Source organism: Gymnogyps californianus, chromosome 1, assembly GCF_018139145.2.
Source record: "Gymnogyps californianus isolate 813 chromosome 1, ASM1813914v2, whole genome shotgun sequence".
In the NCBI taxonomy this organism is placed as follows: Eukaryota; Metazoa; Chordata; class Aves; order Accipitriformes; family Cathartidae; genus Gymnogyps; species Gymnogyps californianus.
Window position 1 is genome coordinate 196,762,222 of NC_059471.1, and position 18,704 is coordinate 196,780,925.

General features: G+C 40.0%; 1 protein-coding gene across 1 annotated transcript in view; it reads right to left on the minus strand.

Moving 5' to 3' along the window:
- MOV10L1 (Mov10 like RISC complex RNA helicase 1) overlaps window positions 1–17,566 on the minus strand; it is a 41,185-nt gene extending 23,619 nt beyond the window's left edge. The window contains exons 1-9 of the mRNA XM_050904640.1: window positions 17,479–17,566; window positions 13,352–13,536; window positions 7,495–7,651; window positions 6,970–7,082; window positions 5,939–6,129; window positions 3,675–3,815; window positions 2,557–2,798; window positions 2,228–2,423; window positions 43–237 (exon numbers count right to left, since the gene is read on the minus strand). Coding sequence (XP_050760597.1) covers window positions 43–237; window positions 2,228–2,423; window positions 2,557–2,798; window positions 3,675–3,815; window positions 5,939–6,129; window positions 6,970–7,082; window positions 7,495–7,651; window positions 13,352–13,536; window positions 17,479–17,566 — 1,508 coding nt within the window. The remainder of the gene's footprint in view (window positions 1–42; window positions 238–2,227; window positions 2,424–2,556; window positions 2,799–3,674; window positions 3,816–5,938; window positions 6,130–6,969; window positions 7,083–7,494; window positions 7,652–13,351; window positions 13,537–17,478) is intronic.
- Window positions 17,567–18,704: the final 1,138 nt, after the last annotated feature.

Consider the following 18,704-nt stretch of genomic DNA (forward strand, 5'->3'; position numbering starts at 1 on the left):
CAGTATTAGGTAAGTGTTATTTTTTGCTATAATTCACAGTACCTTCTGTACTTAGGAGCAACCACTGTTGTCTTCCTTGGCTGAGGTTCTGCAATAATTTTAGGCTTTCTTGGAGAAAATGGTTCCACAGGTGCTATTAGTAATTCTTCTTCATTTGTTACAGTGGCTTCAATATAGCGTCCAACAGTAAAATCAGAAAAACCAAGCAACAGGAGTTCTTTACTGTATCCAGGATTTCTTTAAGTAAGCAGAAGTTATGTTCTTAAAACCATCATGTTCACACTTTATTTTCCCTAGCCATAAGTATTTTTTAAAATAAAATTGTAGATTCTTGTTTCAGTAACATATGAGAACTGCTAACTTAGGGTATTTCCTCACACTTACTCCCCACCCTGAGTTCAATCCAGGTATCATAAATAATTAAAAAAAAAAAAAAAGAGTAAAAATCTCAAAACCCCAATTGCATCAAAAGCTTGGGTAAAGAGCAAAATCAAAATCCCTCCCCTCAACATACTAGGTACAGAATTAATACTTCTGTCAAAAGGAACACCTTGGAATTACTGTTACTGAAAAAGATTAGCCAAACATTTCCATCAGAGGAACCTGAAGCATATCCCTTTACTGCTTCCAGCAACAGCTTTGCTCCACCTTGCTTAAGGCTACTCAGAACTGAACCCTAACTGTAAACACATCAAGTGGAGAAAGTAGGAAAGACACTTTGTTTCTGAAAAACACACTTTATATGTGTAAGCGGTGCTTGGGGAGTGACAGAGGGGGAAAAAAAAAAATCAGAGGGAAAGTTTCTTCAGATTGGTTTCAGAGGAACTTAAGACAAAAGATCTAACACACACACCCCATCCGCTCTGAAATCCCTTAATGAACTCATCCCAGCACTACCCAGAGCCCAATTCTCTCCTCAGCACTAACTACATGGGGTCCAACACTGTTACTATGTGCCTGAAACAAAAGCATCCCAAAAGGATTCAAGCTTACTTGCTCTTTGGCAGAAGTACCACTTTTTCATGCCAACTAACACTACCTGCTCAGGTTAAAGCTACAGCCTGGTTTTCTCTGATACACAAACTCAGTGCAGACACTGAACTGCCCAGATTTATGGTCTAGATTTTCAGTCTCTATGGTCTCTTAAGTGGCCAGCAAGCACTTGCTACCTTCATGCTGCAGCCTCCACGGAATTTTGTGTGGATTGTTCTGTATTATTAGAAGATTCTCAGACTTTGTGGCATTTACAGATTTACAGTGAAACATAAATCATTCTTTCCACATGCCTTTCTCCACCAAGGCAGGCCATGCCTACAGCTTACCTTTCAAATTGCAGCTAAACCATCTTCCTAAGAAAATTTCCACCCCTTGCCTCACTATTTAAAAATGGTAACAGAAGTAGCATGAAAGTTAACGCAGTGTTACTTTGATGAACGAAACCATTTGACCTTGTTTTCTCTTGTCCAACTTTTAAATTATGATCGTAAGAATCAATGGTTGTGGTACACAAAGTTTGTAGAGCTACAGCTGGAAGTAACTGAAAAGAACATGAAAGTAAGCTTTCCAGCATGAGGTTCCTACTTGAATTCTGAAAGAGGTCACACAAAGCCACTTTATATTCTTAACTAAATCCACGAAATATTTTGTACAGCAAAGTATTTTTGTTTTTCAAGGGTTTTCTAAGATCTGCAAACCACTTCCTCTATAAATCAGACCTTCAAGGAAGAAAGCTTTTTTTTTTTATTTCAGCATAGATAACCTGCATTTAATACCACAGGACAGGGAAGTTTGAGATTGAGGCATGTAGCAACATGAATATGACATCAGGGTACTGAGGCTGGAAGAAGCGTATCAGACATAACACAAAAATTCCGAGGAAATCTACATTAGCTCTAGTGCTTATGGAGCAATGGATTTCTTGAAAAGAATATAACCAGCTGTAGGCATTATCTTCACTTTACTGCACTTTTTTAGTGAAGTTACCTACTCCCACTATATTTCTTCATTTACTACTACCATTTTCTTTCAACAAAAATCAGAATCAAGCATTAAAATGCTAACTACTTTCAAGATCCAATATAGATTTCCACATCATTTGCTAATATGTACTGGCTTACTTTATCCTACACCAAAAAGAGAACTGTGCCCAGAATAGGGGAACTATTAAGTCAATTTTTATGACCTGTTTCCATTGTATCAGTCAGAACCAATGGAAAGAAATACTTACACAGCTGTGCATATGATCACTGTGAATGTTTTTCCACCTGGTGGTATGACAATTTCTCCAGTAATATTGACATGCTTTATTGGTTGTTCCATATCTTCTCTTTGCTCATTTTCTCCATTATGTAGATTTTCATCTTTCACCAAGGAAAAGTTTTCTTTTGTCCTTGATAAATTTGTATCCTGAGAATTAATTTCTTCTGTAGTAAACAGATTAGAATAAATTCTGTTACCACAATTGCTATGGCTAGCATAGGCAAGTCTTCTCAAACAAACCTACAGGTCTTCTCAGGAGTTAATACTCAGCATTCAAATGTTAACATTTCACTGTACCTGGAATGACTCTGTTCTTCATAATGGATGTATTATTCAATGACTCATATGTTGTTCCTCCACTGTCGTTATATGAATTAATTGCAGCTTTTGAGAGGTCTTCTTGATTTATTGGAAAAGATGACAGATATGCTTCTGGACTGTTGTCACATTTTTGAGGAATCTGAAAACTGAATTGCTTGTCTTTCACCCATCCAGCTAATCTGCAGCTGATTAAGGACTGTGGTACACTCCCTTTATTCCTAGAAGTATTTATGTAATTAATTACATAATTAAATGCATAGTTCATGTTCTTGGGAAGCTTAATTCTACCCGAAGTCAAATACAACTGTCTGCAGCAGGTTAGTTCACCATTATTTCATAACCGCTATCAGAAAGAAATTGCACTGCTGCTTCTAACTCATGAGGACTAGAACCTCTGACAAATGTTAATATTTCTAGGTCATATCAACTACCATATGAAGCATACAGAAATACTGTGTATAAAAAAAGCTATGGTAACTTAAAATTTATCATTGGGTAGCTAACTCTTAGGAAAGAGCACATAGCAACAAATAGAGCGTATTCAGGTGTGACTTCATTTGAGCCTCTATGCCTAGACGTGGGGGAAAAAAATTCAAAAAAACAAAAGAGAAAGCCACCAAAACAAAAAACCCTCAAGGATACACCAACATAGTTCTTCAGCATCCAAGTTAAAACAAACAAACAAACAAAAACAATTAGGAAAAAAATCTGGTCTGCTTTTAATACATGAGTATGCAACAGTCCTGTTGTTCTAGGATTCTGAAGACGACAGCGTATCTGCAGTTTAATTTAAACACTTACAAGTAAAAGCATTTACTTTAATTCTCATTCCAGAAAGGACTGTTTTAGGATTGAAGAGAGACATAGGATTGGGGAGATTCAAAGCACTATCTGCAAGATAGATCCTCAATAAAAAGACTATCCTAAAGACATCAAATTCAATATGAAATTCTCTTTAATCCCATAGTATTTGGGGGTTACTTGAAGACCATGAACCACAAGGCTCAACTATGAGAGGCTTCTGTATGAAACACAGGTTTACAGACTATGGAGTGATGGAAGGAAGAAAGCTTAGAACAATGAGAAAGGCTTACTCTATCCAAATGATCATTCTTTTAGATTCTCCCTGCTTCAGAGTTCCAAAATTAGTCATTCTTGATACTTCCAACTCTCCTTTGTCTCTCATTAGGTCTTCATAAGGCTCATCCAGATTGACTGCATTAGAGTGAGATTGTCTGTAAAAATAACTGTAGCTAGCAATTTTGAAACACAAATAGACTCAGCAAATATCTTTGATTCAGCACAAGTTTAAGAATCACTATACCAAAGCATAGTCACAGTATTTAGGAAGAAGCAGGTGAGAGGGTTCACTTTTTCTCAGTTACTTATATTTCCAAGACCATGAGATTACCTTTACTAATTTAAGCAGCAAATTAAAAACAAGCCTTTTGTCAGCAGCACAATAAACCAGCATAAAACTTTGGATACAAGGCTAAAATGATTAAGAAGCTAGCTAATCTTTGCTGAAGAGCTGAATCAAATGGTGACTGAAGCTGTTACGGATCTCTTTGGGATGTGAACCAAGACACAACAAAGAGCAGCTCCTTAGCAAGAGTCCTGATTAGCACTGGAGCTTAAGAGGTAAAACGACTAGACTGGAAGTGTTTCAACATGTACCCCAAGCACTTACTTATGTCTTGTGCTTACTGCTACAATCTGAAAGCAGCAAACTGAAGAAGAAATTGAAAAAAGCTGAAAACCAAAAAGCACTCTTAAAAACTACTATCACACATACTACTGATGAAAAATGCCTATGAAACCAAAGTCACATGCTCTTCCCTGTCTGACACAGGGACCATAACTCTAACCTCTCAGTCTCAGCTACCTGTAGAAACCATTAAAAAAATTGTTTCTATTCTACAATTAAGAAACTATTCAGTTAGATAAACTGGCACTAAAATCACTTGGAAATATTTTAGTAATCTCGCCAATATTTACACACCCTAAGTATTCCTTAGTTATCTAAATCAATAAAGTAGAAAACGTTCTTTATTAGCTACATCAGTTTACTAGCAAAGCCCACCAGATATCTCCCATTGCAGCTTAAGCTGCCTCAATTTTTTGATATGGTAGGAAATACACTAAAACTGAGAAATCAACCCTAAGGTCTACTTTTGTAACTTGCCTTTAGTAATAATTTTCTGTATAAAATCCATCATTAAAAATAGACCCAACTGAAAAAATATGTGAACAAATTTTACTGTTGTGCAAAGTGATGTAAACACTTCAAGCTCCATCTAGGTACAATTTAAATCTATTATATCCATTATCTCCAGTGAAAACAAACCGCTTATTCCATTCTTCATAGTTCCTTTGAAGACATATGTACCATCCTTAGCTATATTTCCTAGAGATCGAACAAGGCAAGTTCTCCCAAAGACTATGTTTGAGAGGTATCTCAATGCCCTTTTTGCTCTCCTTTGGACTTTCCAATTGGTTGACAGCTTATTTTTCACCTGCAGAATCAGACTTGGTAATCCTACCGAGGCCTTGTTAGCACTGAGAGTGACAGATTTTATAGGTAATAGCGCTATTTATATACATTTGGGCAGTATTTGTGTTTTTCACAGGACAGACACTTGAATCACAAGTCAAACACCAGATCTTTGCTGCAGAACTGCTACTGACTAGTTGTTGCTCATTCTACTTTTGTATTGTTGATTTCACAAAATTTTGCTTCTTCTCCATACTGAACATCATCTACTTTTTCCAACCTTTTCTGCAATCTGTCCAGATCTTCCTCACATCACATATGCCATCTAAAGTGCCTGCAGAACCTCCCAGTTTGATATTTGCAAGCCTAATGAATCTCTATTATTGAGATGGTTAAACTATTCCGTTTAGGACAGATATCTGAAGAATCACTACAACTTAAGCAAAATGGATTAAAGAAACATCCATTTTACATCAGTTTTGCTGAGAACGGTTTTCAAACAGTAAACTCCTCACTAGAAGAACACAGATTAGAGGAAACACAAGGTAAGAGCATGAGCTTGGCATTTTTCTAACAAAACCATGCAAAATTCCTTCCTTGCCTAGCAATACCCCTGAGCTCAACTGCTACTAGTTTTACTTCTCTAGTAAGCACAGATGTCCCCACCTTCTGGAAACAAAGAAAAAGCAAGGGCCAAAACATATCACACTCTGATCTTCCCAATGATCTATCATGCCTTCTAGTCAACTAGTGAAGAATTCACAGTATTTCTCGCTTAATAGATGCAACAAAATTTAAGCTGCATAATTACAATTCATCTCTAGTTGTTATTAAGTGGAAAGAGAATGAAAGAATGAATATTACCCATCCTGGCTGACTGGCACCAAGCAGAGAGCTCTCCAAATATAACACGACTGATTGCTCTCCACCACAACCGTGTTCACTAGATCATGTCTACAAGGTGAATAGCCATCAGGAAGTCTCAGTGAATCCAAAGTGAAAAATATACTCTCATCTACTGTACCACTTCTTCCACAGATGCTGGAAATGCGAACCTGTAACAGTTTGTTATTCAGTGTTACTTGGTATTATCTGCTTAAGCTAACAGGCATACTACCACTGCATAGTTTTTTTGTACAACAGTCATTCTAGCATTAACAGAGCTGCGTTCTGAAGTTTCAGTTATTCATGGGAGGTAAACATACAGCTCTAACCTAGAATCACTATGCTTGCCTTTAGATTTAAAAGTGTAAAGCAACACAAGTACTTCAGATAAGCATTAGATTCCACTTAAGTGCATGCTACAATACGTACATTTGACTTAATCATGATACTTGTCTTGTGACTTACCAACTTATCCAATTTATACTTCAATACTAGCAATCACAATAGAAGAAATTTTTTGCCTATGCTTGACATGCAAATATTATTCAATATATACAGTTAAGTCAAATACAATAAACCATAAACCTAATATATGTATTCCTAGAGGGAACAAATATTTTCATTAACATAAAAAAAAAAAGGGACAATGGTTGTTTTTCAGCCAAAATACTTGGATAAATTAAACATAATAAATTCCACAGTCATTACTTCTTAAAAAAAGTTTGAAAATGAATACATCCTCATTACAACCAATGTCACTAAACCACTAAGCATTGAAATCAACAATTGATAGCCAGTAAATAAGTTAGTTACTCTTCCTGTTCTAACTGAAATGTGTATGCTTTTTCAAAAAGCTTTGTTACTTTAGAAATAATCCTATAAATGGATGAGTCGATATGTTTTATCTTTTAATTAAAGATGTGTTATAGAAGATCTACCAATATTAGCAACTTAAAACCACCACTGCACACAAGATTCCTCTTGCCAAAAACAATGTGCAAAACATGTACCTTGTCTACTCGCTTATATCTCAAAGGCTTTACAGCAACTGCTTCACTGTTCCATGTTGTCGGGTTAATAAAATATTTCGCTTGCACCCAGTCACCTTCACAAGGTGTGAAACCTATGTAAAACAGAACATTTCTCAAGTTTAATTGCTACTGATGACATTTGCATTACTCTCTTACAGAACTAGTTTAAGTTAAATAAAATGACTAGCCAGAACATTATTCTGATCCAATAATTTCAAACTTCTCTTTGCAGTTCTTCCCTCAGTAGGTTATGACAAACTACATAAGAGATGCTAGTGGAAAAATACACTCGTTTACATGTAACTTATGCTTATATGACTGCATGCAAGTTATGCTCAGTGAAAATGAACAGGTAGCTCTCTTCACCCAAATCCCTACGTTTGTTTCACTACATACACGCTAGTAGAACTTATTTGGGACGTGGACTGCAAGTTTATCAGAAGATATTTCTATTGCAAATATAAAAAAAATTAAGGAAGAGCAAACAAGAAAGCCCCTGCATACCTTCACAGACGTCTTCCATTGCAAAAAAAGTATTCTGATTAATATAGCCACCATCCTTAGAGAGAGAGGTAATGTTGCCAATTAATATTTTCATATTTAGTTCAGAAGCATCACAAGTAGGATTGGATTCTCCCCATGAATTCTGGACTGCGTCTACCTATTAATACAAAAAACCCCCAACACTCAAACAGCTGATAGTTAGAATTATATGTTAAATGTATATTCCTACATTAAATATCAGAACGTCAACTGCTTATGGAAGTCAAGCTCCTTATTAGACAATTCTATACTCACCATAGCTGTTCATTTTTGCACACAAAAAACATGAATAGTAAACAGTAAGTAACTTCTGTTAAGAAGTCTGCTGTATGCTGCAACACTGACAACTATTATAATTACACGCTGATTTGTCAAACCTTTCTCATGCTTCCCTTGCTTTAGGTCTACTTAAGAATTTTCTTCATATTGACAAGAGGACTGCGCGCCCCCCCCCCCCCCCCCCCCCCCAGCAATCTGATTGTACACAAGTAGAACTAGAACATCACTATTTCAGAAAGCAAAAAAAATGTTTTCAAGATGCTATTTATAAACACCATATGCATTTCAGACTGCCCCTCAGTCATTCTTTAATAATTTGAATTAAAAAAAAAACCTAAAGAGCTACTTCTTACAGACTCTCCATATCACCACCTCAAATGTAAATTTACCTACTTAAACAGCCCTCTGCAGAACACAAGCTACAAAATATCGATGTATACAAACCATTTTGTCCCACCGGCTATGTTGGGGCAAGGATATAGCATCTCTGCTCTTAATTACTAAAATTCCTAGAACTGCGAGTTCTCTTCCTTGCTGCCAAAGGGCTACCACCATCATGGGTTCAGGAGTCTCTACTCTACAGTTCAAATACTTGTTCTTCAGAGCTTCCCTCCTCTCTCTACAAGGACTGTCGGGGCCAGTAACAATGCCAATGCCACTGGACAGAAGCACTTATTACCGTTAAGCAAGAACTGCTGACTCCAGATGGTATGTAGAGAAACTACACTGTGCAATAAAGCAGGAGAAAAAGTGATAACAAATTCTTCTTTTGTGAGGCTTATGAGGATTAGGATGTAGGAAAGCATGAAGAAAGTGTGCAAGGTATCTCTGCAGTGATTGAACAAATATAATGAATGAAATGCCCACGGACAACTTTTTCCATGAACTGTAGTGTAAGTGTACAAGTCAGATCATTAAATTAACAGCTTATTTCAGAAAGCCAAGTGTTTACAAATTCACAACCAGAATAAAGAAACTGAGTGGAAAAATAGAATAATGCAGATAAGGGAGTAACAAAAAAAGCCACAACTGGACAGAAAAGAAAAAAAAAAAATAGTTAGCTGTAGTGTTTTCACTTCTATATGAAGATTAGAAAAGCTGAATAAAAAGTATTTTCTTAATGTATAATGTGAAAAAAGTAACACACTGACAAAAGACTCTATACAGTGCCATGTTTCTCTTACAGATCAGCATTTGTGCACAGACGGAAAACAGTCCTCCTATAGCCACACTTTTCATAAATATTAAGAAGAATGTTACACTTGTTAAATGCTATTACTACCTTTGCGTGGTACACCTCTTGGAGGCACAATTTTCACAAAGAACATGGACATTACGAAGCAAGAGAAAACAGTTCAAATGTTAACTGCTTTGTCTTGATCACATGGATCCTATTCCAGATGCTGAGGCATCATCCCAAAATAAAAATTGGTGAGGGAAGCTACCTGAACTAGCCTGTGCGTTGGCTCCTCTTACAATGGAGATTTGCTTAGCAAAGGAACTGGCAAAAAATCCCACATGAAAGTACTTGCTGAAAATTTACATAGTGTAAAGGGAGACTCATTCTTGGCTAGGACAAGGACACCGTCTATGTACCTGCTGTGGTGACATATATACCCATTGCAGAGCTAACAGCAGGACTGGTGATCTTATCCCAGCACGTTCCATTGCAGTGACCATTATACTGTTCACTTTAAACACCACCATACTGTTTACACAAGTGAAATGTAACCCCAACAACAGGTATACTAGTCTAGACTAATTACTAGTCTAAACCAGCTTATTTCAGAAAGCTTACAAAATACACTGGCCATTACCTAGCACATACAGCAAAACATCCCACAATTGCTAAAATATCCTAGTTGTTTTGGAGATCCTTATGTAGTTCCTCAGTTACCAGGTTTATGTATTCTTGGAGTGATGAAAATATTTCAACAGTATTGTGAAAGCTGTCAGTCAGAAGGAAAACAAGGAAGGAGAATGAAGATTTAAAGTAATTTATTTTTTGATTGTGTGTGTGAGTACTGTTTTACCAACCAGCACTAAATTGCTTGCTGGACTTAACAATATTTAGTTTTCATGTAGGAAAGTCATTCCACTTAAAAAAAAAAAAGAAAAAAAGAGAAAAAAGAAAAAAAGAAAAAAGAAGAGACATGAGGTTATCTTACAAGATGCTAGTTTTTTTGATAGCACTAGAGCTGGTAATATTTTAGAAACAAGACTTCTCTTTCACTTTCCTTGTTTCATTTTGGATCATACACTAAAGCCCTCTCCCCGCTAATATTCTTTCCTCAGTTTTACTTAATCAATGAAACCGCATTGGTTTCAAAATAAAATGGACTTTCTATGAAAAACTCCCCTCAATTTTGTATGTAACCGGAGTTCATTTTACAACTTAGTGTTGCTCTATCGTTCTAATCTTTAATATGAAAGATCTTATTTACTTTAGCCTTCAGGAATTGTTCTTGTTGCTATTTTGAGTTAAAGGAAGGACAGAACGGAGAAAAATGGAAGCATGCAACATTTTAAATCTTCCTGAAAAAAGTATTAAAAACCAGATGCCCAACAAACTCAGATTAAAAAAAAACAACACCCGATTGATTATTAACTGCCAACATCTCAGAAACAGTTTTCATGAGATCGTTAGTTATTACCAAACCAACCACAGAGCTTGAAAAAAGTCTATACAAGTAACTACTGCATTTCCTCAGTAGTCTACAGATGGCACGAATATAGAAAAATGCATCTGAACCCTGAAACGTTATAGAGTAAAATGCAAATTAAGTTAGTCTTCTAGTATTTTTATTTTCTGTCTACTCCTGCTTGAGAAGTTACATCTCTAGTCAACTTCATTTTATCAGACACCGTACAGTTACTGCCAATTCAACCATTAGAGGAAAAAAAATTCTCAGAGGTATGCATTTATTTTAAGCTTAAGTCCAGCCTCTAGGGAGGAGTTTATCATGTGCAATTCATCATTTCAGCCAGAAAACTTGTCTTCCCCATTAGCCTGGCATACATCTCATGGACTACTATCATGTTCAGATGAAAAGCATATTTATTATTGACAAATAATGATTACAGAAAAGGCTTTCAGCAGGCATCCAGCACCTTTGCATTGGTTACCTAATTAACCTATAAATAGGAAAAGATCTTTCCCTACGATTAACAGCTATAGTGCCTGATGAAGTTAGAGCTTTCAATCCTAGGGAGATTTTTAAATTCAAGGCAAAAAAGGTCAGAAATATAATAAAACAAAAGTAACTTTCTAGACTAACACCTGTACTAATATGTTCTACAGGACACAACTTTTCTCATGGCAAAGACAAACCTTCACCTCTCCTTCATCCACACAGTTGTACTCAAAGGAAGACTGTCACAGCGAATGGAACTGTATTGTACTAAACTGCTCATGTGGTCACTCACAAAGCAGCCTGTGATTGTATCTGGTCATTCATTACAGAGACTCTGCTGGCCTAAAGTGCAGCTTTTCAAAACCTAAGTATCATCAACAGGCAGTGCTAAAATTTTTATTATACTTCCAGTCATAGATGTGTATGTGAGCTTTATGTACATACAACACATGCTCTCCACAATATGCACCCTTTTTTCAATTTTAATCAGATGTTTTAAGCAGCAATGACACTCCAGCAGTTACATGTCCTTCACATCACAGATACCCTGTAGAGGCCTGTGCACCTGTACATGACCCCCTGGATTTCCAAGTGTTCAGTAGTTTATTCAGTTAGCCTGACCTTCAGACACCTGGAAAATTAAAACACATGGATCAAATCCTCAAATTTTGAGGGGGACAGGGCACAAGGAAGAGAGTACACCATACAACCTTGCTTTCCATAGACATGCCAATGCCTTCACTAATATTCAGGGCCTTACTTAAAAGTCATGAAGCTCTTTTCCAAAAGAGTGCACAGAAAAATCCAGTGGAGCTTCAACTGCTCAAGTTTATCATCAGGAGAAGAGGCATGTCTAACAGAAGAGAAATATAACTAAGAAGTAATCCCATGGTGACAGATGAAAGTATTTTTAAAGGTATGCCTCTACTTATCATTAGTATGAACAGTTTCAGGACTGGTCATCAGACTAATTCTGAAAAGCGTACAGTACATTACCACAGAGATACTAGCAGTTTCAGTTACGAACTGTAATTCACTCTATTAATACATGCCACTTGGTACCAACAGAATTACTGAATGTGTCAAACCAGTACAAACTCACTTCCATATGACAGCTGGTTATGTCTGGGCACTGCTGGCAACCAACCAAAATGTCTCTGAAGTACCAAAATCAGGATGGTGCATAAAAGAAAGGCATGAGGAATCGGAAACACTATGTGCTAATCAATGCAGGATTTTGACCTCCTTTCCCCAATTTATGTATCATTTGCTAATTTAACATAGTAATGACAAATTCTTCAATCTGGTAACTTATACTCTTATTAAACCTGCATATCAGAACTTTACTGATAAGATTACTAGATACTTTAGAATACTTTGGCTAGTCACTACCTTCCTATTATCTGAAACACGATTCCTGAAGCCACTATGTTTGCTGATTACATTCTTTGTAGACAGCATGAGCTGGTAAGATGCTTAATTATAAAACATCCATTTACTAGAAAACTCAAGTTAACTTTTAAACTATTTACACTGTGATTTGCTCCGTACAAGCAGCTTAAGCTTTGGTTCAGACTTTTGGTCAGAGTGAGTTTATTAAATGAAGCACACTAGTCTGGTGCTGTACTTAAACTATAATGCAGCTAAGCCAGGCAGACACAAGCCACAGATGATGGTTCTGTACCACCCAGTTATCAACTGCTTCTGCACTACTGTCAGTCTTCAAAGCACCAGTCATATTTCTGTAATATTTAAACTGAGAAGGGCCACTTGACTCAGCTTCTCAGCTAGATTACCACAGGCACCTGAGAGTTGAGCCTATACGATTAAAAAAATTACAGTAGTTTAAAGTTGTGACAATGTATAATCAAGCTTGAAGTATGTTTACAAATGAAGCGTTAAGCAAAAAAGGTACCGAAATCTCCATTTTTATAACTCTCCATGACATTAAGTTGCTCTTTTTTTTTACAACAGGAAGTTTTGAAATTGATGTTCTTATTCACTTCTGTGCAAAAAGAGTAAACTTGCAGCCCCTGTTTTTATTTTCTTATCCATTCATATAACAATAACATAAAATTGACTTTGAAGCTCAAAAAAAGTAAATACACAGAGATTTGAACTAGGTATGATTAAACAAATTCTGATGCAATTATGTCAACCAATAGTTTCATATTCACTACATCTAGACCTATATTCAGAGAATCAGTATTAAAGGAACAACATTTTAAAGGAGATGGAATAAAATAATAATAAAACCACCAAACCAACTTATCCCCACTAGGTGAAGGGCTGGCAATTTCTCCTGTTTTGTAGAATTCGGGAGGCTAAAATTATAGTAACCTCCAAAAGAAAGTCTCAAGCGATTTACAGAGAAAGTGAGACTACTATTTATCTTCACCTCTTACCCTGATGGCCTTCAAGCCACCCGATGTTTTATCCTCTTCAACAGTGGCAGTAACTTCCTGTCCAACAGTCAGCGGCATATTTTTTGTAACAGCATCCTTTGTGAAGATTATCATGTCATCTATCATCCCATAATCATGGCAAAATCTTGTCACTACTCCTTGTACAGTTTTTAATTCTTTATGACCTGCATCCAGAGGAAGAGTGTTGACATAAAAACAAATCACTTGTTTACAGAACTATGCAATGAGTAAGGAATGCTACTAAAAGTGCTATCCCTTCTATGAAAAAGTCATTCTCTTGTTCAACTAAAAATACCAACAGTTGCCAACTAATTAGTTTCACATTTAAGTCTTGAAGTCTTATGCCAAGTTATGGTTTCAACCAATTAAGAAAGCTAGTTAAATACAAACTACATTGTAAAAACAACATTCTTTAAGCTGCATGAAAAAAATCACAGAATATCTCAAGTTGGATGGGATGCATAAGGATCATCGAGTTCAACTCCCTGCTCCTCGCAGGACCAAACCATATGACTAAGAGCATTGTCCAGACATTCCTTGAGCTCTGACAGGCTTGGTGCCATGACCACATCCCTGGGGAGCCTGTTCCAGTGACCAACCACCTTCCCAGTAAAGAACCTTTTCCTAATGTCCAATCTGAACTTCGCCTGACGCAGCTTCACACTGTTTCCTCGTGTCTTATCGCTGGTCACCAGACAGAGGAGATCAGCACCTCCCCCTCTGCTGCCCTCCTTGAGAAAGTTGTAGACTGCGATGAGGTCACCCCTCAGCCTTCTCTTCTCCAGGCTGAAGAAGCCAAGTGACCTCAGCCACTGCTCATAAGTCTTGCCCTCAAGCCCTTTCACCATCTTGGTCGCCCTCCTCTGGACACACTCTAATAGTTTGATGTCCTTCTTATATTGAGGCGCCCAAAACTGCACACAGTACTCGAGGTGGGGCCACACCAGTGCGGTGTACAGTGGGACAATCACCTCCCTCGACCGACTAGCTATGCTGTGCTTGATGCACCCCAGGACACGGTTGGCCCTTTTTGCTGCCAGGGCACACTGTTGACTCATATTCAACTTGACGTCAACCCAAACCCCCAGATCTCTTTCCGCAGGGCTGCTCTCCAGCCTCTTGTCCCCCAATTTGTACGTATAACCATAGAATCACAGAATCATTTAGGTTGGAAAAGACCCTTAAGATCATCGAGTCCAAACGTAAACCTAACACTGCCAAGTCCACCACTAAACCATGTCCCTAAGCACCACATCTACACATCTTTTAAAATACCTCCAGGGATGGTGACTCCACCACTTCTCTGGGCAGCCTGGTCCAGTGCTTGATAACCCTTCTGGTGAAGAAGTTTCTCCTAATATCTAATCTAAACCTCCCCTGGTGCAACTTGAGGCCATTTCCACTTGGGAGAAGAGACCGACACCCACCTTGCTACAACCTCCTTTCAGGGAGTTGTAGAGAGCGATAAGGTCTCCCCTCAGCCTCCTTTTCTCCAGGCTAAACAACCCCAGTTCCCTCAGCCACTCCTCATAAGACTTGTTCTCTAGACCCTTCACCAGCTTCGTTGCTCTTCTTTGGACGCACTCCAGCACCTCAATGTCTTTCTTGTAGTGAGGGGCCCAAAACCGAACACAGTATTTGAGGTGCGGCCTCACCAGTGCCAAGTACACATGGACAATCACTTCCCTAGTCCTGCTGGCCACACTATTTCTGATACAAGCCAGGATGCTATTGGCCTTCTTGGCCACCTGGGCACACTGCTGGCTCATATTCAGCCAGCTGTTGACCAACACCCCCAGGTCCTTTTCTGCTAGGCAGCTTTCCAGCCACTCTTCCCCAAGCCTGTAGCATTGCATGGGGTTGTTGTGACCCAAGTGCAGGACCTGACAGCCTTGTTGAACCTCAGACAATTGGCCTCGGCCCATGGATCCAGCCTGTCCAGATCCCTCTGTAGAGCCTTCCTACCCTCCAGCAGATCAACACTCCCGCCCAACTTGGTGTCATCTGCAAACTTACTGAGGGAGCACTCGATCCCCTTGTCCAGATCACTGATAAAGATATTAAACAGAACTGGCCCCAATACTGAGCCCTGGGGAACACCACTTGTGACTGGCCGCCAGCTGGATTTAACTCCATTCACCACCACTCTTTGGGCCCGGCCATCCAGCCAGTTTTTTACCCAGCAAAGAGTACGCCTGTCCAAGCCATGAGCAGCCAGTTTCTCCAGGAGAATGCTGTGGGAAACAGTGTCAAAGGCTTTAGTAAAGTCCAGGTAAACAACATCCACAGCCTTTCCCTCATCCACTAAGCAGGTCACCTTGTCATAGAAGGAGATCAGGTTAGTCAAGCAGGACCTGCCTTTCATAAACCCATGCTGACTGGGCCTGATCACCTGCTTGTCCTGTATGTGCTGTGTGATGGCACTCAAGATGATCTGCTCCATAACCTTCCTTGGCACTGAGGTCAGGCTGACAGGCCTGTAGTTCCCCAGATCCTCCTTCTGGCCCTTCTTGTAGATGGGTGTCACATTTGCTAACTTCCAGTCAACTGGGACCTCCCCGGTTAGCCAGGACTGCTGATAAATGATGGAAAGTGGCTTGGTGAGCACTTCCACCAGCTCCCTCGGTACCCTTGGGTGGATCCCATCCAGCCCCATAGACTTGTGTATGTCTAAGTGGTGTAGCAGGTCGCTAACCATTTTCCCTTGGATTATGGGGGCTTCATTCGGCTCCCTGTCTTCCAGCTCAGGGGGCTGGGTACCCTGAGAACAACTGGTCTTACTATTAAAGACTGAGGCAAAGAAGGGATTAAGTACCTTAGCCTTTTCCTCATCCTTTATCACTATGTTTCTCCCCACATCCAATAAAGGATGGAGATTCTCCTTAGCCCTCCTTTTGTTGTTAGTGTATTTATAGAAACATTTTTAATTGCGTTTTATGGCAGTAGCCAGATTAAGTTCTAGTTGGGCTTTGGCCCTTCTAATTTTCTCCCTGCATAACCTCACGACATCCTTGTAGTCCTCCTGAGTTGCCTGCCTCTTCTTCCAACAGCCATAAACTCTCTTTTTTTCTCCCTAGTTCCAGCCAAAGCTCTCTGTTCAGCCAGGTCAGGATTACCCCATTTCAGGTGCAGAATCTAGCACTTGAATGTATATCTATATATATAATATATACATTCAAATACCTTGGAAAAACTTGAGATAAAAAACATATCTGCAAGCTAAACAGCTTCTCCCAAAAGCTCTGGGCCACAACTATTTTCAAGATTTTCCATAGCAGAAGAAAGTTTTCACCACTGTTTGCATGGGGAATCCAACACATTTAAGATCTCTATACTGAAAAAGCAGGAAAAGTAAACAATCTATACAAATTAATTCTTCAAATTTTTTTATATAATATTATAGTTAATACAGTTCTGAACTGACATGTGGTGCTGTTTCTCTGGAGACCTAGGAGTTTCAAGTCTTTTGGATTAGAAGTAGTATCTACTTACATATCACAAACTTTCATTCAACAGCACTGCACTACAACTTCAGGCTTAAAGCTGGACTGAAGTATGCTAGTTTAGATTTCTAACATATTATTAGCTACACTCACAATCAAGACTATCAATACAGTAATCTTTTTTGCTTTCTATATTCATAAATATGAAAAAGCACTTTTTGCTACATTGAATAATTCTACTAAAAGCACCTTAAACGTACACCATTTTGGAGCCTCAAAACATCAAAGCTACACTATCATCTCCATTCTACAGCCCAAGAAAGATGAAGAAAGTTTATTTATTAAGACAGTAGTACAAGGGAAAGCCCAAAGCATCCATCACCCACCACCACAACACTTCTCTTGCACCTCACTCCATAGTCTAAGCAGCCACAGTAACCTGTTCTACTCAGAAAACAGCAAAAAAGTACTGCTAGGAACACTCCCACACGCTCTGTAGTCAAAAAAACTGTCTTCTTTTCCTGATTTCCTTTCTTAAGGAAACAGGTCTTCACTCAGCCCCACTCACGTGGGGGATGAGACCATCAACACCCTCAAGGCTCTAAACCTGCACACACTCTGCATCTGGCACTGCAAACCCACAACGGGCCCAGGAACTCCTACCTGCGGCCGCCCATCTCTCATCTTCTCCTTCCTCGTCACCTGCACGTCTCCAGAAGTAGGAGAGCGCCTTAGAAAAAAGGCTGAACATCCCCGAGCGCCCGACACCCCTCAGCAAACACCTCCCGCCCAGACACCCCCTCAGCACCCTCTCCTATAGCCGCGTTTCAAACCCCTACGACGCCGCCGGCCAATCACGCTGCTCGCTCCCGGTCACGTGAAAGAACCCACGCCGCGTGCCTATGGGGCGGGGAGGTGTTACGGGCTGTTGCGGCCTTTCCCGCGGCGCGGCTTCGCGCGGCACTGGGCTGTGGGTGCCGCGCCGCAGCCCAGGCACCTCGGCCGTGACGTCATGTGACGTCACGGGACGTCGAGCGCTGGCAGCCCACTGCCCTCGCCCCTGGCTGCCTCGTGCCTTCTTTCCGGGGTGGCGCGCGTGAGCTGAGCTGCCGCCTGCGCCCCCCCCGCCGTGAGGGGGCCGCTTTCCCGCCGGCCCGCCCCGCCCCGCCGTGAGGAGACGGCCCTCTGAGGCGCCTTTGCCCCCGGCTCAGAGGGGACGGTGTCTGCGGAGCCGGGGAGGGGCAAGGTGTTGCCAGCCCCGCTGCCCTGGTGGCGGGCGCGCTGGCTCCGCCCCAGAGGCGGCGCAGGGCCTGGGGGGGGAGGCATGGGCCCCTCTCCTGGCAGGGCGGAGTGGTGGGACCGTGGGCAGAAAGGAGGGTGAGAGGACCTCCCTCAGTAGGGTTTCAGAGTGGCAGGGGTTGAGGAGACATTGAAGATGCTGTGATGTGTGGTTACCACAAAAAGCTGAAAGCAAAGGGGTGTGTGCAGCCTGTTGCTGGTGATGCTGTCTGGAATTGTGATCATAGTGTATGACAGGTTTTCTGGGTTTCTGTAAGAGGAGTACTGAGCAGGCAAAACCCACAGGCAGGCTGCCGTCTCACCTGGGCTGAGGGCGCTAAGTGCGCTCACGTGGTGCTGGGAATAAGTCAGACATGGAGTCCATCCAGCATGGTAAAATGGAGTGCATGGGAGAGTATGCACGTGCAAATGGCATGTTGTTGAATTGCTATAATCTCAGTAGCAGCCAGTTTCAAAATGATAGCATAAGCTTTAGAATGTTATGAACTTGGTTAACAGGAAAAATAAGTATTTTTGTCTTAATATCATTACTGTAGGAGCTGCTGTGGTTCTAGAAGAAATAAAATTTTACTGACTGTTGCTTACCATTT